Raw genomic sequence first — 24,638 nt, forward strand, 5'->3', positions numbered from 1 at the left:
AAAAAAAAGAACCTCGGGGAAGGGAGGGAGGGAGGGGATGGTAGGGGGAAAACAATGGAGGGGGTAACAATGTTCAAGAGGAAGTGTACTCATAACCTCACTCATGTAACTGTAACCCTCTGTATAGTAGCTTTACAATAAAAAAAAAAAAAAAAAGCAGTAAAAAAAAAAAATAAAAAAAAATAAAAAAAAAATAAAAAAAAAAAAAAGGTTTCCTTTCTATCGTGTGTTTATAAGGCTCCACTTTCCTTGTTTTCTGTTGGGGCTGTAATTTTCACAGTATCAAAAATCAGATTTGTATCAATTATGACTGAAGTGCAGAAGTGTGGTGTGAATTCCTGTACTACTTTTCCGTGTGCATCCTTATGTTGATAACGGTACCAGAAGAGCCTGACCCTTAGCGGACCATTGGGGCAGAGCTCCCAGTGAAATTGCTTTGGAGAACTCACTTTGTTGAGATAAGCACTGAGATTTTAAGGCTAACGTTTTAATATGACAGAACTTACCCTGTCCTAAAAAATTACAACATTTGAACTCTGAAACAATAAAGGCAACATATTTAGAACTGAATGAAGACTATAATTGTAGATTGTATACATTACAAATACCTTACTCACTAGATGCCAACTAAATATATTTTTCAGGAAGTAAACTAAGTTTTCTGTGTATAAACCTTCTTCATTAAATAGACTGTACTAGCCTGCTACGTAGAAAGCAGTGCAGTAAGCTAATAAAGTAAGTTAATATACATAGTTTTCACTCGTGATTGTAAGGAAGAAAATGCCCAGTGAATAATATGTTCTTAAAAAGAGGTAGCAATTTTTCCGTTGTGTTAAATGTTTATGTGATTTCTGTTTCTTTGCTAAACCTATTTTTAAAATGCACTAACATTATAGCAGAATTGGCAACATAAAAAGGAAGCATTAGTCATTATCTGTTAGAATGATAGATTCATTACTAAAACAAATTGAGCAGTTTTGGGTTCTCTTGAGAAATACAGATTTACTTGAATGTAATCATTAAACTATTTCAAAATTAATTCTGAAAGAAAAAATTATTCTAGACCATTGAAATAAATTTCACTTTGTTTTATTAAAACACTACAATTTAGCTATTTTGCTAGTGGCTCGTGACTACAATTGTAGCTTCTCTGGGGAATGAGATCTAGAAGATCATGGCTCAAAGCCAACCTGGGCAGAAGAGTTTCTACACACCATGTCTAAACTAACCAGCAAAAAGTTGGGCTGGAGGCATAGTTCAAGTGGTAGAATGTAAGCTGTAAAAACTTGAGGCCCAGAATCCAGACTTTTTTTTTTTTTGAAGTTCAGTGGGAAAATTCCTTCTCTTAAAGTTTGCTGAGTCTCCCTAAACATGGCCATTAGATATCACCGGACATATTCAAGCTAAAGCTAAAGTGTTTCTTACCACAAATCAAATTTAGTTTTTACAACATGTAAGCAAAACATTACTTTTATTCAGATGTTTTTACACATTTTTTTTGGTCAGTCCTGGGGCTTGAACTCTGAGCTGTCCCTCAGCTCTTCAGCTCAAGGCTAATGCTCTACTTCTTGAGCCACAGAACCATTTCCGGCTTTATCTGCTTATGTGGTGCTGAGGAATCGAACCCAGGGCCTCATGCAGACGAGGCAAGCATTCTACCACTGAGCCACCTTCCCAGACCTCAGATGTTATTTCTAAATTTGTAATAGCATCTTATTTTTAAATTATAATTCTAGCTACATTAATGTATTTCCCTCTGCCTATACTGAAAATAGTTACTTTCTACAGTTTAGGAGAAGCATGTTACTATAATGTACAATAAAATGTATAATTTTACTATTACTACTAATTGCTTGGAGGTCTATCCGCCCCCGCCCCCCCTCTTTGTTGGTACTTGGGATTTAACTAAGGGCAAGTGGTAACTTTCAGATTTTACTATAAAAAGTCTCTTCCAATGTCTTCCAGAAAAGGTTAAGACACATATATATACTAATTTCTTTTCTATACAAGGACAAGCCAAGTATCTTTAATGATACGCCAAAATGTTGATAAAGTAGCTGCATTTTTATCTGAAAATAAACTACAAAAAGAGTATATCAACCAAATTTTTTTGCTTGCTGTGGACTTTATAGCCTTCTAAAGTACTTCAAATGAATGCTAAATCAATGTGGTTTACAAGAGAAGGTATGAAGACATAAAACGACTCAGTTCTTATATATTTACTGTTAGACTAGACTGACACAAAAATATTTTTAAATTACATAGGTCAAAACTTCTGAATAAAAAATTCTTAACTGGTTTATTTTCCTTCACAATGTAAGAAACTCATTATCTTGTATCAGCCTAGTAGTATTAATATTTAGTATTTCAAAATGATATTTAGTGTAGCACTAAATATCACAATTGTCCCCTATCTGTACATAAAGGAGCTTTGCAGTGTAGTCTTTATTCACTGTTAGCCCTGGCTATGAATTTCCCTTAGCTTACATCTCTGCTCAAGTGTCAGAGATTTCTCATTAAATGTCAGAAGCCAGTAAGAACATAAAATAATTGGAATTATTTCATATCAAAGACAGAGCTATGCTGCATGCTACTGGAATTTACACTAAATTGTAGTGTACGCCAGGACTTCCTTATTGCTATAACAATAAAAGAGTATTTTAAATAAAAATTTTCCTGCACAGTTTCTCAATATTATCCCCCCACCAAAATCTTAAATGTGTTATTTCTGAGTTACAGAGCTCAGGTAATCTAAGAGATCATTGTTTCAGAACACATTAGCTCTTCTAAGCATGAGTGGCTCCAGAGAGCAGACGTTAAACTCACAAGCATTTGGGAGAACATCATCTGTGATTAATGAAACAGGCACAAATTCACATGCTGTACCACATTATTCACTATATGAAAAATGAAAGTTTTCCCCAGGGTATTCCATGAAGCCTGCAGTGAATAAGGTTTTAGTACTGGATGTAAATCTCTATGAAAAACATTACCAGGTGAACACTGAATTTTGAGTACTCTTAAAGTGAAATTCATCATTATAACATAACATACTTTTAGGGCATCAATGGAGGTTAGGATTCAATGTCTGAAAATTACAGAACGTAATTTTATTATTTTTAACTTTGATATAATGATGAGCAAGTCAAGTACTAGACATAAAAATGCCTTAGAATTATAAAGCACTAAACAAACATAAATGACAGTCGAATTTTAGTTTAATTTCAGTTTAATTTTTCTGAACTGTCCCTGAATGTTTTTAAATCCAGCAAATAGCAACACTTTAACTTCACAATTTAAAACAATTTTCCTTCTCAGATATACTAGCAAATATCAATATCCTATATTCACTAACAGCCCTATATATGTTTTTTCTTTTGATTTTTTTGGGGGGTCCGGTCGTGGGGCCTGAACTCTGGGCCTGGGCGCTGTCCCTCAGCTCTTCAGCTCAAGGCTAGCTCTCTACCACTTGAGCCACCGCGCCACCCTGGTGCAGGTTGATATATAAGGATCTAGCTTTAGTTTTCTACAAGTAGTTAACCAATTTTGGCAGCACCATTTACTGAAGAGGTTGTCTTTCTTCCATTCTATTTGTTTAGCTCCCTTATTGAAGATTAGATAGCTGTAGGTCTGTAGGTTCATTTCTGGGTTTTCAATTCTATTCCATTGGTCCTGAGGTCTGTTCTTGTGCCAGTACTAAGCTGGTTTGATTACTATCGCTTTGTAGTAGAGTTTGGAATTTGGTATTGATATTCCTCCAGCACTTCCGGCTTTTTTTCTTTTTGCTTATGTGGTGCTGAGGAATCGAACCCAGGGCCTCAGGCATGCAAGGCAAGCGCTCTATCATTGAGCACCTTCCCAGACCCTTTTCTTTTGATTTGTTATTCCTGGAGATAACTTGACTATTTCTCATGGGAATTTGTACCCAATATATTTAAGCAACATTCCAGGATAGTAAAATAAAATTATGTCATTAAATATTTCAATACCGTTGTTGGGAGTTAATCCTTTAATTATGAAAACAGAATGTGAAAATTCCCACATCATATGAACAAGTGGACTAAATGTCCAACTCCACAAAGTCCTAAATACAGAAGTCTAATTTTCTCACCTGTTGAATGAACCCATCTTTATAGGAAAAGGCAGAGAGAATGTGATTTTCATACAACATTCAGAAAGTCCAATAACTTGACAATATGATCTTCTAAATAAAATAATATTAGTTTAACAAAATTCTACTTATTAATAATTACACTTTTATATTAAATATGCTGATTACATAAGTACCTATGCTTTTGAACACTAGAGGGAGTGTATGAAAGAAACAATAAAGGAAGCAAAACATTGATATTACTTAGCTCTTTTGTGCTTTGTACATTAGGTCTTAATAATCTGCTTATTATTTCTTAATAGTAATGCTTAAAATGTATTTTTTATTGTGAAAATATCATACAGAGGGATTACAATCACATGGGCAAGATAATGAGTATATTTCTTATCAAGCATTGTAGCCTCCTTCTTTGTTTCCCCTACCCAACCCTTTCCAGAACCCCCCCTCAACCCCAACCCAATCCTCCCCCCCCATCAAAGTTGTAAAGTTTGTTTTTCGACATAACAACTTGTACATCTAATTATTGCAATGGGTCCACCTGTATCCCCATTTAAACAATTGATTTTTTCCCTTCCCCTCCACAAATTATACCAACATCAAATACAGTGAAAGCAGGGGTTATACCGTGGGGAAGGGACATACAAAGCAACAAAGAAATCATCTTATAATTATACTAGAAACAATTTCATGAAAGAAAAAAAAAACATTTGAACACTTATCTTGGGGTTCATTCCCCTAACATCAACTTACCTGACCTTTTCTGCTTGTCTCCGACATACACTGATTATTGCAAATAAGGGAAACCATGAGACCTATGTTTCTTTGAGCCTGGCTTACTTCACTTAATATAATTTTTTCCAAGTCTTTCTATTTCCTAACAAATGGAGCAATGTCATTCTTTCTGATGGAGGCATAGAATTCCATTGTGTATATATACCACATTTTCTTGATCCATTCATCTACTGAGGGGCATCTGGGTTGGTTCCATATCTTAGCTATGGTAAATAATGCTGCAATAAACATAGTCGTGCTGGTAGCTTTACTATGGTCTTGTTTGTGACCATTTGGGTAAATGCCCAAAAGTGGGATTGCTGGTCATAGGGAAGCTCTATGTGGAGTCTTTTGAGGAATCTCCACACTACTTTCCAAAGTGGTTGAACAAGTTTATACTCTCACCAAAAATGCAGTAGGGTTCCCTTCTGTCCACATCCCCTCCAGCATCTGTTGTTATTAGAATACTTGATTATAGCCATTCTAACTGGGGTGAGGTGGTATCTCAATGTTTTTTGATTTGCATTTCTTTTTTGTGGGGCCTGAACTCTGGGCTTGGGCGCTGTCCGTCAGCTCTTCAGCTCAAGGCTAACACTCTACCACTTGAGCCACAGTACCACTTCTGGCTTTTTTCTTTTTTGCTTATATGGTGCTGAGGAATCGAACCCAGGGCCTCATGCATGCAAGGCAAGTGCTCTACCATTGAGCCACCTTCCCAGCCCCTGATTTGCATTTCTTTTATGGCTAGAGAGGTTAAGCATTTCTTCATGTGTCGGTTGGCCATCCTTCTTTCCTCTTCAGAGAAGTTTCTCTTTAAGTCTGTAGCCTACTTATTTATTGGGCAGTTGTTTCTTCGAAGATTTGTTGTTGGGGGATTTAATTTTTTGAGTTCCAGGTATATTTTAGATATGAGACCCTTGTCCGTTGTATGGCTAGTGAAGATCTTCTCCCAATCCGTGGGCTTTCTATTGATCTTGCTAGCTATGTCCTTTGCCATGCAGAAGCTCTGCAATTTCATGCAATCCTATTTGTCCAACCTTTCTTTGATTTGTTGTGTTTCTGGGTCTCGTCAGAAAATTTTGGCCTGTGCCAAGGAGACCCAGGGTTCTCCTATTCCATCCTGTAATGTTTTCAGGGTGTCTGCTTTGACTCCGAGGTCTTTGGTCCATTTGGAGTTGATTCTGGTGCAGGGTGATATATAAGGATCTAGCTTTAGTTTTCTACAAGTAGGTAACCAATTTTGCCAGCACCATTTACCGAAGAGGTTGTCTTTCTTCCATTCTATTTGTTTAGCTCCCTTATTGAAGATTAGATGGCTGTAGGTCTGTAGGTTCATTTCTGGGTTTTCAATTCTATTCTATTGGTCCTGAGGTCTGTTCTTGTGCCAGTACTAAGCTGTTTTGATTACTATCGCTTTGTAATAGAGTTTGGAATTTGGTATTGATATTCCTCCAGCACTGTTCTTTCTGTTAAGGATTGTTTTTGCTATTCGGGGTCTTTTGTTCTTCCATATGAATTTTTGGATTGCCTCTTCTATTTCCTTGAAGAATGAGGTTGGAATTTTGATGGGTATCCCATTGAATTTGTAGATAGCCTTGGGAAGTATTGCCATTTTCACTATGTTGATCTTTCCAATCCAGGAGCATGGGAGTTTTTGCCACTTTCTGAGTTCTGTTTTGATTTCCTTTATCAGGTTTTTAATGTTTTCATCACTTCTTTGGTTAAGTTAATTCCTAGATATTTTATTTTTTGTGGGGCTATTATGAATGGAGTTGCTTCCTGATTTCAGCCATGCTTTTCTCATTGTTGGCATACAGAAAAGCCATTGATTTTTGAGGGTTAATTTTGTACCCTGCTAATTTGCCAAAGTTTTGAATCAGTTTGAGTAATTTGGGAGTGGAGTCCATGGGATTCTTTAAATACAAGATCATGTCACCTGCAAAGAGGGAGAGTTTTACATCTTCCTTCCCTATTTGGATCCCCTTTATGTTTGTATCTTGTCTTATTGCTGTCGCTAGGCATTCTAATACTAGATTGAAGAGCAGTAGAGAGAGTGGACATCCTTGTCTCATTCCTAAGTTTAGTGGAAATGGCTTTAGTTTTTCACCATTGAATATAATGCTGACTGTAGGTTTGTCATATACAGCCTTTATTGTATTGAGGAATGTTCTCTGGATTCCTAATTTTTCCAGAACCTTCATCATAAAGAGATGTTGGATCATGTCAAATGCTTTTTTTGCATCTATTGCGATAACGATGTGGTTCTTATCCTTGCTCTTGTTGATGTAATGAATCATATTAATTGATTCGCGTATATTAAACCAGCTTTGCATCCCTGAAATGAATCCTGTTTGATCATGGTGTATGATTTTTTTGGATGAATTGTTGAAGTAGACTGGCCAAAATTTTGTTGAGAAGTTTTGTATCAATGCTCATCAAAGAAATGGGTCTACAGTTCTCTTTCTTTGATGAGTCCCTGCCTGGTTTGGGGATGAGGGTTATTATGGCTTCATAGAATGAGTTCAGTAGTGAACTTTCTCTTTCAAGTTCACTGAAGAGTTGAGGGAGTATTGATAAGGCCACCAAAGAGAGTCCTATAACACATGGAGGCTGAACAACACATGGTTGAACCACCAGTGGGTCATGGAAGAGATTAGAAATGAAATTCAAATGTTCATGATATTCAATAAAAATGAGCACACAAATTACCAGGTCCTCTGGGACACAGCAAAGGCAGTACTCAGGGGCAAGTTTATAGCTCTGAGTTCCTACATCAACAAATTGGAGAGATTTGAAACCAACAATTTAATGAGACATCTGAGCCTCCTTCAAAAAGAGCAGCAAGATAAACCCCAATCCAGTAGATGGAAAGAAATAATTAAAATTAAATCAGAATTAAATGAATTAGAATCCAAAAAAAAAAAAAACATAGAAAGAATCAACAAAACGAAGAGTAGGTTCTTCAAAAAAAAAATAACAAAATAGACAGACCCTTAGCAAATCTTATCAGAAAAAGAAGAGAACACACCCAAATAAACTCAGAGATGAGAATGGAAACATCACCACAGAAACAACCAAGATTCAGAACATTATAAGGGAATACTTCTCAAAACTTTATGCTAATAAGTTTGAGAACATGGCAGAAATGGACCTTTTCCTAGCAAATATCGACATGCCAAAACTAAACCAAGATGAGTTAAACCATCTTAACAGGCCCATATCAAGCATTGAAATAGAAACAGCAATAAGAGACCTCCAATCTACAAAAAGCCAAGGACCATATGGTTTTACAACAGAATTCTACAAGGCCTTAAAATGTATTTAAATGCTATTGGCTATCCCTTTTAATATACCATTTTAAGTTATGTCACTTAAGTTGTGTAAGAATAAATGGCAAGGCACATGATACTAAAATAACGAAGTATAAATGCTGTATAAAAGTATCAAGTGGTGCTCAAGAGGTAGAGAGCTCGTCTTGAGCTGAAGAGCGCAGGGACAGTATCCAGGCCCAGAGTTCAAGCCCCACAACTGACAAAAATGAAAGAAAGGAAGAAAGGAAGAAAGGAAGAAAGAAAGAAAGAAAGAAAGAAAGAAAGAAAGAAAGAAAGAAAGAAAGAAAGAAAGAAAGAAAAGAACTCAGGAAAATATAAAAAAGTAAACATCCTCCCTCTTTATTTGACATTACAGATTTTTTTAATTTTAAATTTTATTGTACAGATGTCGTACAGAGGGGTCACAGTTACATGAGTAAGGTGATGAGTACTTTTCTTGTCAAGCTTTGTTACCTCCTCCTTTGTTGTTCTCCCACGATCCCTTTCCTTCCCGACCTCCCTCACTCCCCTACCCCCGCCGAAGTTATAAAATTCATTTCCAACATAGTGTCTTGTGAGTATCATTGTAGAAGAAAAAATCATACCTGACCAGGAAGCTTCACTTCTAAGTACTTCATGTACTTTACAGTATCCTGTTCCAAAGGGAAAAATGAGTATTCTCAAATCAGATCGAGATATTTTTCTGATGGCAAGCCCTTAAATTTGCAGCCCAAAGTTATCATTTATATAGAAAGAATTGTACCAAGTTTTTATATCAGAGGGAGAAATTGGGATTTACTAGATATTACAGGAGAAGTGTGAGAAAGTAATGGGTTATCTTTTTTTAACTCAACACTGATGCAAAGTGAGCAATATAGTTAACAATTTAGCTCAGACTAAAAGATTCACTGACCACGCAAAGCACAAGACCCCAAGGTTTTGTACGTGCCAGGCACTGAGCTAGGTTCCTCAGCCCTGATTTAGTTTAACAGGAAAGCTTTAATATGAGTGATTATGAAAGCAGAAAAGGCAAGAGCTCCCACCAAGTAATAAATCACCATTATGAGAGAATGATAAGAAATCCGCAGAGTACATTTCATACAGATTGTTGTGTGTTAATTCTGTGTAAATACTTGATATTCAGTGAAAAATAAAAGGTGGTAAGTCTCGATCCATTCATAGATACATTTGGAAAGGTAAGTTTCAAGTTGGAAAAGATCTTTATGAGAATCCACTGTCTGTCAGCCACTGCCTGAAAAACTTTGTATACTTACAAGAACAAAAAAAGAAGTCACAAGCTCCAGAAGCTAACAACCCTGAGGTGGAAAATAAACAATAATGAACATGCATGTGCAATAAGCTGCCTGGTGCTTGAACAGCCCAGGAGTACTGTGATGAGTACTACGCAACAAACAAAAGCTAAACCAGAGTACTTTAATTCCACAGAGAGTTGTGGGAGCAGCCCACACTGGGGTGAGAACTGATCCCATCTTGAATAAATCCAGCGAGTTAGCCCAAAGGTGGAGTTGGGTCTGAAACATACATAGCAAGAATCCTGTTGCTGAAGTAAGGCATACTGAAGAAAAGCAATAGGACAGGAGAGCTTCGAGCTAACAAGAGCAAAAAGGAAGGAGCGTAATGACAACAGCACTGAAACATTCAAATGAGGGAGGATATTCACTTGAGCCAGGATTATTAGAGATAAGAACTGGCCAGAGTCTAGAAAGAATTTGAATATAGATCCCCCCAATTTTTCTGATTACTTTGAGATAATTGATAGAAGAAAGAATAATTGATAAAGGTTTCAAGGCCTAGAGACAGCCTCTTCCAAGTGACCTGGGGTTACAGAAGAGAGAATTCAGGGAGCTCTGGTTTAGACATGGTGGCCAGGGGAAGATGTATCTGATATGCCCTAGTAGAGATGTCCTAGTAGATGTCCGCTATGATGAGCTGAATACCCAGTTCAAGATTCATCGACCTACTAGCGGAGGCTCAGAAGAGTATACTATAGCCAAGGCCTATCAAAGAAGTAGGTGAGGAACCTAAAGCAAAATGAGAGAGAGGAGGGAACGAAGAGGAAAAAATGGGGGAAAGAAATAGAGGGGTGAAGGAAGTATGGGGTGAGGAAGAGTTAGAAGAGACTGTGTTGAGGCGTATGGCTCTTGGGAGGGGGTCGCTGGTGGTGACAACGTTTAAAGCAGGACCCACAGGGTTCTGCTCCATCACGCACTTTCAAGATTGATCGCTGGCATCTCTGCTTCCTCGGGGATTAAATAGCTAGAAGACACTCTCAGGCTGGTTGTGAGGATTCAAGGAGCTAACCCAGAACGACCCCTAACATGCTTCAAGCACTTAGCACTTGTCTGCCCTGGGCACCCTTATTATTTCCATCACCAGATTTCTTCTGGAATGTGTGTCATCTAACCTCGGTGTCGCCACAGAGCTAAGAAGTATCAAACCAAGTGAGGCTGCGTTGCGGGGCCTTGTCTGTACTCAGCGTCACCATCCTCCTCCCCCATGGTTCACCGTGGGAAGAACACGCAGCTCCATCCCTACAGCTGCACCACCTGCCCACTTCACTCCCAGTAAGAGGCACCATCCCTAGAAATGCCCCCAGCTCACCACGTCGCCGGCTACACTGTTCCTTGCTTGTGCATCTCTACACGCTGTCCTCTTGCTTTCTGGAGATGCACAGGTCCTCACCCAGGCCTTGGACTGCTGTTCACACCACCTGAGAAAGTGTCACCTTCCATTTCCAGAGCACAAGCTCCCCCCACCTGCAAGCCTGCCCTGGAATGCCTCTACGCCCTTTTCCACTATGTGCTGGAGCAATTCCTCATCCCTGTGTATCCCAGTGTAAGCTTCTCTTATATTTATAGGACTTGTCCCCTTCTCGTACTTGATACTTATTGCATATTTATACATTAGCCATACCCTCCACATGCACTACATACGTTCCATGAATTTTAGTCTGTTTTACTCACCACTACTCTCCTGGAAACCAAAATAGGATCGGGCATAGAAGGGGCCCTAAACAGCTATTTGCTGAATAAATTATTAAAGAAGGCCAAACAAATTTAAATAATAATAAGTACACTTGCAGGGCTTACTTCAGGCATGGAAATGCCTGATGCGCCTTATACACATTCATTTCTTCTCCATACCCAGTGATGGTAACGTCTTGCTATTGCCATTTTAAGGAGAAAATGAAGGCAGTGATTGTTTAAATAACATGCCCAATATTTCATAACAGCATATGAACCATGAAAAGCTATTCAAGCAGCTCAGAGCTGACCTTTTTATTATTCTATCATCTTACTTTAATAGTCATAGTTTATATGATATTGTACCTCAAACTTCTATATAACTTGTCCCTCACTGCTGTTCTACAGCATGTTCTATACTGAGAGCAATGTAGCCCAGTCTCTAACATTCCATATTTAATTCAGATATTTATCAAAAACTTTGAAATATTCAAGGAAGAGATTAGTCAATCTATGCTTTGTTCTATAATTTTAGCATACATAAATATCTCTGATATTTCTAATTTAAAATTAGAAATGGCTCAATAGCTACGTTCATACGACCATATAAAAGGATGCTGATTGAAATGAACTCCAAGAAATGAAAGCAAGAGGATTTTTATTGTACTGTTTGGAATTACTGCTTTTTCCTTTATTTTTTTCCTTTGGTTTATTCCCTGTTGTCACTGTTTTTGATTTCTGCACCCTTTGTCTTATATATAAGTTTATCTGATTGGGAGGAGGAGAAGCACAGAAACAGTGGACCAAAGGGTGAACCAATTCAGCAATGATACTCACTAGACACTGTGTTGGAAGTGAACTCCACAACTGGGGGAAGAAGAGGGGTAAAATGGAAGAATATGAGGGAGGGGGTAACACGAAATGCACTCATCACCTTACTTATGTAACTGTACTTCCTCTGAATATCACCTTTACAATAAAACTTAAACTTAATCAAATAAAACCAAAAACCTACTTAAAAATCTTAGAAAAATAGTTATCCTCAATTATAGTTGAACTACAGAGCTATCATAAATTCTTTATAGTTCTCCAGAATTCTTATTCAAATTAACTGCAAATATAGAAACCATATACACACAAAGATTTAATATGTAAAAAATTAATAGTTTAATAAGTTTTTAGAAAAATCATAATGTAACTAACATTAATGTAATATAACAATAATGTAAAATAAAGAATTATTTTCTAAACCATTCAATGTTTCTGACAACAAAGATTCTCACTGAAAAAAATTTAGATTTATCTGTTACAGAAAGATAAATTCTGGTGGAAATTTTTAAATATATTTAGACATTTTTTCTAGTGTCAAAATAAATAAACAACATGTATTAGTTTTAATGGCTGGTTCTTACATCTCTAAACTATGATGAATTATAGAAGTCAACTGCATATCTTATTAAACAAAATTTTAAACGAAGCACAAAAGATGGTAATGACTAGTTCTACTGGCTATTTCTTTTGCAAATTTGTCTTCTCTCAGGAACAATGCTAAGGTATCATACTTATAGGAAAAAATATTTTAGAAATTGGTTAAAAAAAAAATGTCCCAGTTTGAGAAGGAAAAATATTGTACAAAGGCTCCTGTGGCTCACGTCTATAACCTTACTCAGGGGGCTGATACCTGAGGACTGCAGCTCAAAGCCAGCCTGGACAGTCCCTGGGACTCTTATCTTCAATTAACCACCAAAATTCCAGAAGTGGAGTTGTAGTTCACATGGGAGAACACAAGCTTTGAGCAAAAGAGCTCAGGAACAGTGTTCAGGCCCTGAGTTCAAGCCCTAGGACTGATGCACATGCATGCATAGACACACAGACACACACACACACACATTAAAAACAGTTACTCCTACTCCTATCCAGCTAATTTTCATTCATTCTTCATTCATTTATAACTTTATAGCTTGAAACTAGAAATTATTCTATAATTCACTCTAGTAATGAGTTTTATATGCCTAGACTCATTAACCAAAAACACTATTTGGGCTTTCCCAGAGCAATAATCTACAGAGGTACACTTGCACCTCACTATGGAAGTCACATTTAAATGTAAAATAATTTGCAAATGATTGTTAATTCTATTTACAAAAACCCCAGATCAGACTTTCCTATTGCTCATCAAGTTTCTTAATATTAAACTAAGGTTTAACCTATTTATTTTGCCAACATTACAGAAAAAAATCATGAGTGCTTTCCAGCTAAGTGCCACATCAAGCATCTGCTAATTTTTGGAAGTACCATCACTGAGCAGTAGTCCTTGACCAAAAAAACTCCCATCTTAACTTGCACTCTCTAAGAGTTTGGTCTACGTACAAAGACTTTCCAAAAAGGTTACATATGTAATTACTTTATATATAGTATAATAATTATGTTATAAGAGCTAACTATACTCACCATTCTATAAGAGCTATATATGTACATTAATGATTTTTAAATTCATAATATTTTTACTTAACATAAAAATGCTATATGTTGTTCATGTTTATAAACATTATAAACTGAAAGAAAATTAAGTTGAGGCAATAATGAATTCTGTTTTCAAATAAAGGCTGTTTAGTAGAGATTCAAATCTCTCTCTCTGTCCAACCATTAGTATCTCCAATTTCATAACTAAACATTTCATGCAAAAGAAATCTTCAGCAAAAAGCAAGCAAATTGCTATCAAAGATGTCAGATTATTTGATTATTTTTTAATAATCATAATAAAATATATAACATATGGGCTGGGAAGGTGGCTCAGTGGTAGAGGGCTTGCCTTGCATGTATGAGGCCCTGGGTTTGATTCCTCAGCACCACATAAGCAGAAAAAGCTGGAAGTGGTGCTGTAGCTCGTGGTAGAGTGCTAGCCTTGAGCTGAAGAGCTGAGGGACAGCGCCCAGGCCCAGAGTTCAAGCCCCATGACTGACAAATATACATATATGTATATATATATGTATATAAAACATAATAAAATAGATATAATAAAATACAGATTGTTTTTAAATCAATGAGCCAGGGGCTCATTCCTATAATCCTAGCTACTCGGGAGCTGAGATCTGAGGATCACAGTTCCAAACAATCTCAGGCAGAGAAGTCCATGAGACTGCTATCTCCAATTTACCAGCACAATTCCAGAGGTGTAGCTATGACTGCAATGGCAGAGCGCCAGCCTTGAGGACGAGAGCTCAGAGTAATGCCTGCACCCTGACACGAAACCCCAACCAACAAAAACAAAATAATAATCGTTTTATTTCTAAATTTCTTAGTATAAAAGCATCTCCAATACCTTCTATACCAGTTATGGCATTCAAAACCCTCCAGAATTTCACTAGGATTTATTAACTTCTTCAATGTGAAGTAAAATAAACATGTATTACATCTATTAGTGAATTTACATGTGTTAATATTAAATTTACATCTACTAATACATGTAAAACATGTATTACAGTGTTGTTGTCTATTCACTTACGTCTTCAAATATTGTCTTCAAATGTTACAGAACAATTCAACACCATTCTGTATTGACTGTTTTTACAAACCTTTAGGGAAGTCTTGAGTAGTTACAATGTTTGGATATGTGACCTGTATATGGCATGGGTCCCCTTATGTTAACCATGAAAATATGGAAAAAGTATAAAGCTCATATTTGGCTTTTTTTAAAAAAATTTACCTTTTTTAAACCAGAGGAGTGCTACATCACTAAGCATATGCAAATGATTTTCAGCTAACCCCATATTAAATTGGCCAGTAACAGCAGTAATGCTTTTTAAGTTTAAATGCCTTATTAAAACAGAATAAATGTATCCCCCAAATAAACTTTTGAGTCCAATGACACCATAAATGACATAATAATCTTAGTAGGAGAAGGGAGAATGGACTATAGGAATATATTATATATTTATTTCCCATTATATCATGAAAAGCAAGTACTTTACATATCTGAAAACTCTCTATGTGAAGCTTTACTCAATTATAAGGGGTAGAACACGACTGCCCTTATCTTTTCTGAAAATCATATTTCTCTTCTGCCAGTAGACAATTCAAATATAACTGGCTAAATAATTCTAACTCAATAACTACTAAGGCATTTGTAATTACAACTTTTCTTGCTATGTATAGTGCTGTTTTGTTATTACTATGTTTCTCATTATTATCATGTTTCTAATAGCTACTACAATGTTCATTTCTACCGTCATGTCTGAATTCAGATGAGTAACTATAATTCAAGGGGTTATAAAGAAAAGTGATATTAAATTAACTATTGGATATTAAATAATATCCAATAGTGTTGGTGCAGAAATTTATACAAAGGTAAGGAAAAAAATTAAAAGGTGAACTTTAATAAGATTGAGAAAAATACTATATATTAATGGACATATTAATCCAGTCATAACCATTTATTTTTAATTTCCATTTTAAAATAATAAGAGCTCATTCCTATTTTATATTATGGCTTAATTTACATGAGGTTTAAAAGCAAAGCAACAGCCATCATATAATTATAATTTCTTATTAGAATTACATTACATGTGACATAAGCTGTTAGACTTGAAGTAAAACTAAATGCCATTATAAATGCCACAGTATTAAATGTGACCATTGATAAATCAATTGTACATTTCTAAGTCACTGATTCCTATAATTTGTTACTTCTCACCGCAATAAGCTTTGCAGTGTACCAATTTTCAGTTGTTCTCTTCTTCAGAGACACATGAAAGGCATGTTCAGTCACATAGGAAGCATTATCCAGAAAAGATAAATGCTGGACAGCTGCAAGGTGTCAGAGGTTAAGCATGCCCTGTAAATACACTGTTCTCCAAATAACTCCATTCATAATCTATTAATAGCTAGGGCTTTGGGGTCCAGTCAGAGATTATGCATTTCCAAGTTGAAACCTATGATGGTCAATACGATCCCAATGTGATCGGCAATAACACTGCATCACTTATCTTTGGTACATTTTACTTTCAATGCTGAGATTTTTTTTTTTTTTTTTTACTAGAATAGGCTCTGGTAGTCAATGAAAATTCCAAAACATCAAGTAGAAATTGAGTGTCTAACTTCTCAGGTCTCTTCATATATTTCGTGTGCAGTACTTATGCATTTTTATTCCTTCAGAAATTGCTTATTTTTCTGGATAAAGATGTTGAAATAATGGAAAGTACAGAGAGATCAACAGGCTCCCTTACTTATAGCTTGCAATGAAATAAAGGAAGACACAAGAACAACAGGCCCTAGAGAGAGGTTAGATATTTTCCTGTAGACCTGCCTAGTCTCCAGATGTCCATAGAATAATGGTGCACAGCAAAGCCCTGACTTTGTATCCTCTTTTTCCTATGTGTCACAACTTGCTTGTTATTTTTTCTGTCCAAAGTACTGAAAGGACAGGAAACCTAAGGAAGTAGAGAAGGTAGCTGCAGGATTTTGATTACCCTTTCTCTTAATCTCAGGCTGGAGAAGAAAATAAATGTGCCACCGTACTGATGTAGATAGATACCCCACCTCCCCACCTTAAAAACTTCCACAAGAACCAAACATGATCGAGCCAAAAGAATGGACAGCTTTTAAACCGCCATCAGGCTGTGAAGGAAAACACTGCTTGCCAAACGTGTCACCCAGAAAATAAAGAAACCACATCTTCAGACTTGACTTTCAATTCACAGCCCTTCACCTTTCAACCGAGTATTAAAGAATAACCCTGGAGAAGCCCTAAAATGCAAATCTTATGTCCGCTTCTGTGTCAACCACCACTACTCTCAGGACCTTAGTGGTAATTAGCTCCTGGTTACTGCCACAGACAGAATCAGGAAGGACTGGAACATTCAACCCGATTTTAAACTTGGCGCGCGCGCGCACACACACACACACACACACACACACACACACACACACACACAGTGGAGTTCAGTTTGTAGAGTAAATGACCCAAATTCGGGTTGGGAATTACAGGAGCAAAAACTCCTTGTGATCAATAACCCAAATGGCCAGTAGTCCCATGATCCCAAGGCCCTCGGCCTGGCTTGAAGACCCAGGTTGCGGGTCGGATTTGGATGGGGAGGCCGTCTCTGTTCTCCGCCAAAGCTGGAGAGCACTACCACTGAGCACTACCACCGCCGGGTGCAGCGGCATGACACAACCGGGCTGGAACGGGGCTGGGCTGGGACCGGGCTGGGACCGGGCCGGGCTGGGACAGGGCTGGGTTGGGACTGGGCCGGGCTGGACCCAGCCGCCCACTTCAAGAGGCCCCCAAGGCAGCCTGGCTGACCCGAGCCCCGTCCAGCCCGGCCTGACCCCCGCTCCGGGCAGAGCAGCGGCGGAGCGCTGGGCTCCAGTGCTGAGAACTCCCATCTCTCCATCCACGCGGGAGAGCCATGGGCGACAGCGGACAGCCGGACAGCGGACGGCGGGCATGGGACGGGAGGGGGCCAAGTCCACATTCCCAAGAGCAAGGATGTAAATGACAAGATGGCAGACGCGCACACAGACACGCACGCACACACATGCACACGCACACACGTGCACACGCACACATGCACACGCACCCGTACATACGCACGCGCGCACATACTCACACACGCGCGCGCACACACATGCACACGCACACACGTGCACACGCACACATGCACACGCACCCGTACATACGCACGCGCGCACATACACACACGCGCACACACACGTGCATGCACACGCACACACACGCGCACACGCACGTACACATGCACACACGCGCACAATACGCTCACACACAGGCACATCCGCATACATGCACATGCACACGCCCGCACACCCACATACACTCGCACATGCGCGCACACACATGCACACGCACACACGTGCACGCACACGCACACACGCGCACATGCACGTACACATGCACACAATACGCTCACACAGGCACATCCGCATACATGCACACGTCCACACACCCACATACACACACACGCACACACACGCACACGTACACATGCACGCGCACAATACTCTCGCACACATGCGCGCGCGTGCACACGCACACATGCTCGTACACATGCACACGCACACACCTGTACACATGCACACACGCACACATACCCTCACACACATGCACACACGCACGTACACACGCACACACGCGCACAATACGCTCACACAGGCACATCCGCATACATGCACATGCACACGCCGGCACACCCACACATACACACCCGCACACCCGCACATACACACACCCGCGCGCACACATACACACACATGCACACACCCGCACACACACATATACCCGCACACCCTGCAGCCCTACTCCACAGGCTCAGGAAGCGGCGGGCGGAGGGAAGGGACCGCTGCCTCCCAAGGCCAAGAAGGTGAAGGCGTCGGAGCCGAGCGCAGCCGGTCGAGTGGCGCCCACGGGGAAGCCCGCGCCGCCCGCCCGCGGCCCAGGCCCCTCCTTCCCAGCAGGGATCGGGAAGCAGGGGGCACCGGGGTCTCCCGCCCGGCCCGGAACCCAAAGCCCCTTCCCCTGGGGGACGGGGTGCCCGCAAGGCGCGACTCGCCCGCGGGCTGGGGCGGCGGCGCCGGCTCCGGGGTCCCGCGGCTCTGGGGTCCGCGGGCTGGGGCGGTGCGGGCTCCCGGGTCCGCGGGCTGGGGCGGCGGCGCCGGCTCCGGGGTCCCGCGGCTCTGGGGTCCGCGGGCTGGGGCGGTGCGGGCTCCCGGGTCCGCGGGCTGGGGCGGTGCGGGCTCCCGGGTCCGCGGGCTGGGGCGGTGCGGGCTCCCGGGTCCGCGGGCTGGGGGGGTGCGGGCTGGGGCGGCGCGGCTCCGGGGTCCGCGGGCTGGGGGGGTGCGGGCTCCCGGGTCCGCGGGCTGAGGGGGTGCGGGCTGGGGCGGTGCGGGCTGGGGCGGCGCGGCTCCGGGGTCCGCGGGCTGGGGGGGTGCGGGCTGGGGCGGTGCGGGCTGGGGCGGCGCGGCTCTGGGGTCCGCGGGCTGGGGCGGTGCGGGCTCCCGGGTCCGCGGGCTGGGGCGGTGCGGGCTCCCGGGTCCGCGGGCTGGGGCGGCGCGGCTCCGGGGTCGGCGGGCTGGGGCGGTGCGGGCTGGGGCGGTGCGGGCTGGGGCGGCGCGGCTCCGGGGTCGGCGGGCTGGGGCGGTGCGGGCTGGGGCGGTGCGGGCTGGGGCGGCGCGGCTCCCGGGTCCGCGGGCTGCGGCGGTGCGGGCTGGGGCGGCGCGGCTCCGGGGTCCCGCGGCTCCGGGGTCCGCGGGCTGGGGCGGCGCGGGCTCCGGGGTCCCGCGCACTCTCGGGGACACGCCCCCGGCGAACCCCGGCCCCACCCAGGCGCGGAGGCCCCGCACCCCACTCCGCGACCCGTAGCACTAGTTGATTTCTTCTGGATTAAAACCAGAACCGCAGCGGCCGCCCGCGCGGGGCCGGGGCCGGGCCGCGAGTTTGGAGACCCGGCCGTCCCGAGCGGCGCTGCCCAGACGGCCAGGGGCGCCGGCGCGCGCTGTCTGTCTGTCTGTCTCTCTTATCTCTCGTCTCGATCTCTGTCTGTCTCTCCCTCCCGCTCTCTGTCTCTCTGTCTCTCTGTGTCTCTGTGTGTGTATCTGTCTCTTGTGTCTCTCTCTGTCTCTCTCTCTCTGACTCTCTGTCTCTCTCTCTCTCTGTCTGTCTCTCTCTCTGTCTCTCTCTCTGTCTCTCTGTCTGTCTGTCTCCCGCTCTCCCCGTCCTCACCTCCTTCAGTTCTCTGGCCACGTCCTTCAGGTCGCCCAGGACCAGTTCCAGGTCCTCCACGATGATCCGGATCTGCTCCTTCACCCGGGCTCGGCCGGCGGCGGGCGGCGGGGACGCGGGCGGGGGCCCCCGGGACGGGGCTGACATTCTCGGGCGCAGGCGGGCGCGTCAGGACCGACGGAGCCCGGGCTGCGGCGCGCCCCGGGGTCGGGCGCCCGGGCTCCCCCGCATGCTCGCCGGTGCTCCCGCGGGCAGCGGCGGGGGGCGCCCGGGGCCGGGGCCGGGGCCGGGGCCGGGGCCGGCGGGGCCCGGGCCGGCGGCCGCGCTCTCTCCGGCGGAGGCGCGGCGCGGCGTGGCGCTGGGCGCGGAGCTCCCGCGGCTGCAGCCCGGCCCGCCGCGCGCCTGCGCCTGCGCCTCCGCCGCCGCCGCCGCCGCCGCCGCGCGCGCTCGCCGGGCCGGGCCCGGACCCCCGCCCGGGACCCCCGCCCGAGACCCCCCGACCCCCGCCCGGGATCCCCGCCCGGGACCCCCGCCCGAGACCCCCCGACCCCCGCCCGGGACCCCCGCCCGGGACCCCCCCGACCCCCGTCCGGGACCCCCGCCCGAGACCCCCCGACCCCCGCCCGGGACCCCCCGACCCCCGCCCGGGACCCCCGCCCGGGACCCCCGCCCGAGACCCCCCGACCCCCGCCCGGGACCCCCCGACCCCCGCCCGGGACCCCCCGACCCCCGCCCGGGACCCCCGCCCGGGACCCCCGCCCGAGACCCCCGCCCGAGACCCCCCGACCCCCGCCCGGGACCCCCAACCCCCGCCCGGGACCCCCCGACCCTCGCCCGGGACCCCCGCCCGGGACCCCCCCGACCCCCGCCCGGGACCCCCCGCCCGGGACCCCCCGCCCGAGACCCCCGCCCGGGACCCCCCGACCCCGCCCGGGACCCCCCGACCCCGCCCGGGACCCCCGCCCGGGACCCCCCCCGACTCCCGCCCGGGACCCCCGCCCAGGACCTCCCGACCCCGCCCGGGACCCCACCCGGAACCCCACCCGGTGCCACCCGACCCCCGCCCGGGACCCCACCCGGGACCCCCCCGACCCCGCCCGGGACCCCACCCGGGACCCCACCCGGCGCCCCCCGACCCCCGCCCGGGACCCCACCCGGCGCCCCCCGACCCCGCCCGGGGCCCCCGCCCGAGACCCCCTCCCGGCGCCCCTCCCCGGGACCCCCCGCCCTCCAGGCTGCTGGGAGCCGAGCGGCCGTCCGCCGGCTTGGTCCGTCCGTCCCCGCGCTCAGCCCCGCGCTCAGCCCCGCGCTCAGCCCAGCAGCGCCGCTGGGCGGCCGAACTCGGGGCCCCGTGGGCCCCGCGGCGCCGGCGACACCCGCGGAGGTCGAGCCCCTGCCTCCTGCGTCCCCTGGGCCCCCGACCCCTGACCTTTCACCTGTGCTCCTGAGACCAGCGGACACGGGCTGCGATCCCACAGAGCCCGGGGTCACCAGAGCCCCTCCCGACAGGAGTGGCGCTGCTCGAACTTTCTGCCCATGTTGAGTTACTACTTCCGCTGCCCTCCTAGCCGGGCTGGGGGTGGGGGGGGCCTACCGAATCTTCTAGCACCGTCTAGCAGTGTGTATGTGTGTGATTGTTTCGAGATTTTTAATAGTGCTGGGGATTGAATTCAGGCCCTCGCTCTGGCTCCCGGTTGAAGCTGCCTTAAATCATTTCCTCATAGGCTTCTCTCTCTTATCATCATCATCATCATCATCATCACCATCATCATCACCGTCATCATCATCATCACCATCACCATCATCACCATCATCATCACCATCATCATCATCATCATCATCGTCATCACCATCATCACCATCATCATCATCATCATCATCACCATCATCATCATCATCATCCTCATCACCATCATCATCATCATCACCATCATCATCACCATCATCACCATCATCATCACCATCATCATCACCGCCATCACCATCACCATCATCATCATCATCATCACCATCATCATCGCCATCATCATCATCATCACCATCATCATCATCATCGCCGCAGCAGGAGTTGTGGCGCAGTGCTTGTCACACTGTGGAGACCTCGGGACCCTCCCCAGAGATGGAGGAAACCTTTACACCCTCCTCGCCACACCTACTCACTGCTCGGCTGGGAATCCTGGGTCTTGACGACGGTTCTGGAAGCTGTCTTTGGAATAAGGAAGAAGGAGAATAGAAGAAAAGAGAGAGGTTTGGAAGTGGTGGTAAGAGAAAGCAGCAACAAATGCATTGGAAAGTTCGAAGTCAAATATAATGTCAAGGAAAAGACAGAAGAGCATGCTACGAAGCACCGAAGTGGTCAGACACGTTGTGGTGAGCCAGTGGAGACCAGAAAACATGCTCAGACAGGTGAAGAAGTAGTGTGCTTGTGTTGCCAGTAGGTTTTCTTGAGCTTGCTTTACCTCTTCAGGTTCTTCTTTATTCTCGTTGTTTTGTGCTGGTATTAGGTCTCAAACTCAGGCCTCCAATTCTCACGGAGCTTTCACTTGCAACACCACAGTCCAACATTTTTTTCTGGATAATTTGAGATGGGGTGTCCAGGATTTCTCAGCCTCCTGCAGTTAGCTGGGATTGCAGGTGTGAGCGACCAATGATGCCTGCCTCTCTTCCAGTTCTTTATGAAGCTGTAGGAGGAAAACTAGGTCTTAACATACCCACACTAGAAATTCCGCATAATTTCATATCTTATTATTTCATATCTGCACAAAGGTAAACGGCCAGAAATGGCATCACCTAATGGGAGGAAAAGATGGCTTGTCTACATTTCAATTTTTGACTCTCAACAGAAGAATAAGGAAACTTGGAAAACTCAAAGTAGCTTATAGCAGAATGCTAGACAGGAGAAAAAGTACCAATATTTTCTTCTCCAGTGACAAAAATAATCTCAAAATATAAGAACATGCCTATGCTACTTTCCATCTCCTTCACAAAAGATTAAACAACAACAAAAACCTGTCCCCCTATGACATCACTGCGGCTACTAAATCAAAAGAGAAAGCCAACTAAAAGTGGAAAAGTTCTTTGTGCAAGTTGGCTCAAACCTTTCAACCTAGCTGCTTGGGAGAGAGGAAATCAGAGGATTTGGGGTCAAAGCCAGTCTGGGCATAAACATTTACCACACTCCATGTTAATCAATGGTTGAGTGTGGTTGTGGATGCACTACAGTCACCAGTGACACAGGAAAGCACTAGAAGAACCATAGCCTGTCTAAAGGCCAGGCCTTGGTGGCTCACCCTTGTAATCCTAGCTGCTTAAGCAGCTGAGATCTGAGCATCACAGTTCAAGGCAAGCCCCAACAGTCTGTGAGACACTTAGTTCAGAAAACCAGAGTGGCAGACTGGCTCAAAGTGGTAGTGCACTAGCCTTGAGAAAAAAAGGCTCAGGAATAGCGCCCAGGCCCTGAGTTCAAGCCTCATGACTCACACACGCACACACACACACACACACACACACACACAATTCTAATGAGTCTCTATTTAAATGTATTTATGAATTATAGCTATCTGAAGCGGAGTACAAACCAAAATCATATGGGAAACAGACAAAATCATAGATCTCAAATCACAGATTTCTAAATGAAGAAGAATCTTTAATAAACTAATTGTACATTATTTTTTTCTTTTTTACATCATTATTCATTATACTTCAGGTTTTATAGTAGATTACCTGTGATTTGATGAAGTCACCTACTGATTACAGGTGATCATCTTCAGTTCCATCAGTTATAAGCCCTTATCAGTATTTTCAAGTATGTTTGTGTGTGATGTGTGCAAAATGTATATATGATATGTGTGTATGTCTAACCCCTAAAATCAACTTTCAGGAGGAAATCCTGTAATACTGATTTAGGGATTACTAAATGTGACCTGAATGTTCAAACACAAAGTTTTGCTATCACATTATTTATTTGACCTATTAAACGTTTTGATTACCTTATCAGGAATTTTTGAAGTCATTACGGTGAAGGTGGTGTACCGAGGGGCTACAGTTACAGAAGTCAGGTAATGAGCACCTTTCTATTTGAACCATGTCACCCTTTTCCTCACTCTCTCCCAGTTCTTAGCTCTCTCCTCCCACAAACTTGTATGATTCACTTTCAACATAGTGTCTAATATCACTGCTGCATATGTTCACCCCCCTTTACCCTCCTCCAAACAGATAAACTTACATACAACCCAAAAGGTCCAGGGAACAAAAACAAAAACTATATATATATATATATATATATAAAATCTTATATGAGCATATGCAAATAGCTATTGAGCCTTTGTGTTCCTGTCCTAAGAATACCCACCTTTGTCTCATTGTGTGAATACCTCTGGAGTCCTGTATAATTAATCATATCTAAGTATATTTTTATTCTCTTTTACAATCCAGTGTGTTTTTGTGTAGATTTATAGGCACTTGCTAGTTACAACAAATGAGGAAAAGCATGCAACCTATGTTTCTTTGAGACTTACCAATTTTATTTAATATGATTTTCTCTAAGTCTTTCCAGTTCCTTACAAAATGTGCAATGTCATTCTTTTTGATGGGGGAGTAGAATTCCATTGTGTATATACCACATTTTCTTGAGCTATTTGTCGACTGAGGAGCATCTGAGCTGATTCCATATCTTGACTAAGGGAAATAATGCTCAGTGAACATGGTTGTGTTGGTAGCTTTAGTGT

General features: G+C 43.9%; 1 protein-coding gene across 1 annotated transcript in view; it reads right to left on the minus strand.

Annotated features, from left to right (window-relative positions):
• Prr16 (proline rich 16) overlaps window positions 1-20,058 on the minus strand; it is a 90,013-nt gene extending 69,955 nt beyond the window's left edge. The window contains exon 1 of the mRNA XM_042674680.1: window positions 19,912-20,058. Within this exon, the coding sequence (XP_042530614.1) occupies window positions 19,912-20,058 (147 nt within the window). The remainder of the gene's footprint in view (window positions 1-19,911) is intronic.
• Window positions 20,059-24,638: the final 4,580 nt, after the last annotated feature.

This window comes from Dipodomys spectabilis, unplaced genomic scaffold, assembly GCF_019054845.1.
Source record: "Dipodomys spectabilis isolate Male_0828 unplaced genomic scaffold, ASM1905484v1 ptg000019l, whole genome shotgun sequence".
In the NCBI taxonomy this organism is placed as follows: domain Eukaryota; kingdom Metazoa; phylum Chordata; class Mammalia; order Rodentia; family Heteromyidae; genus Dipodomys; species Dipodomys spectabilis.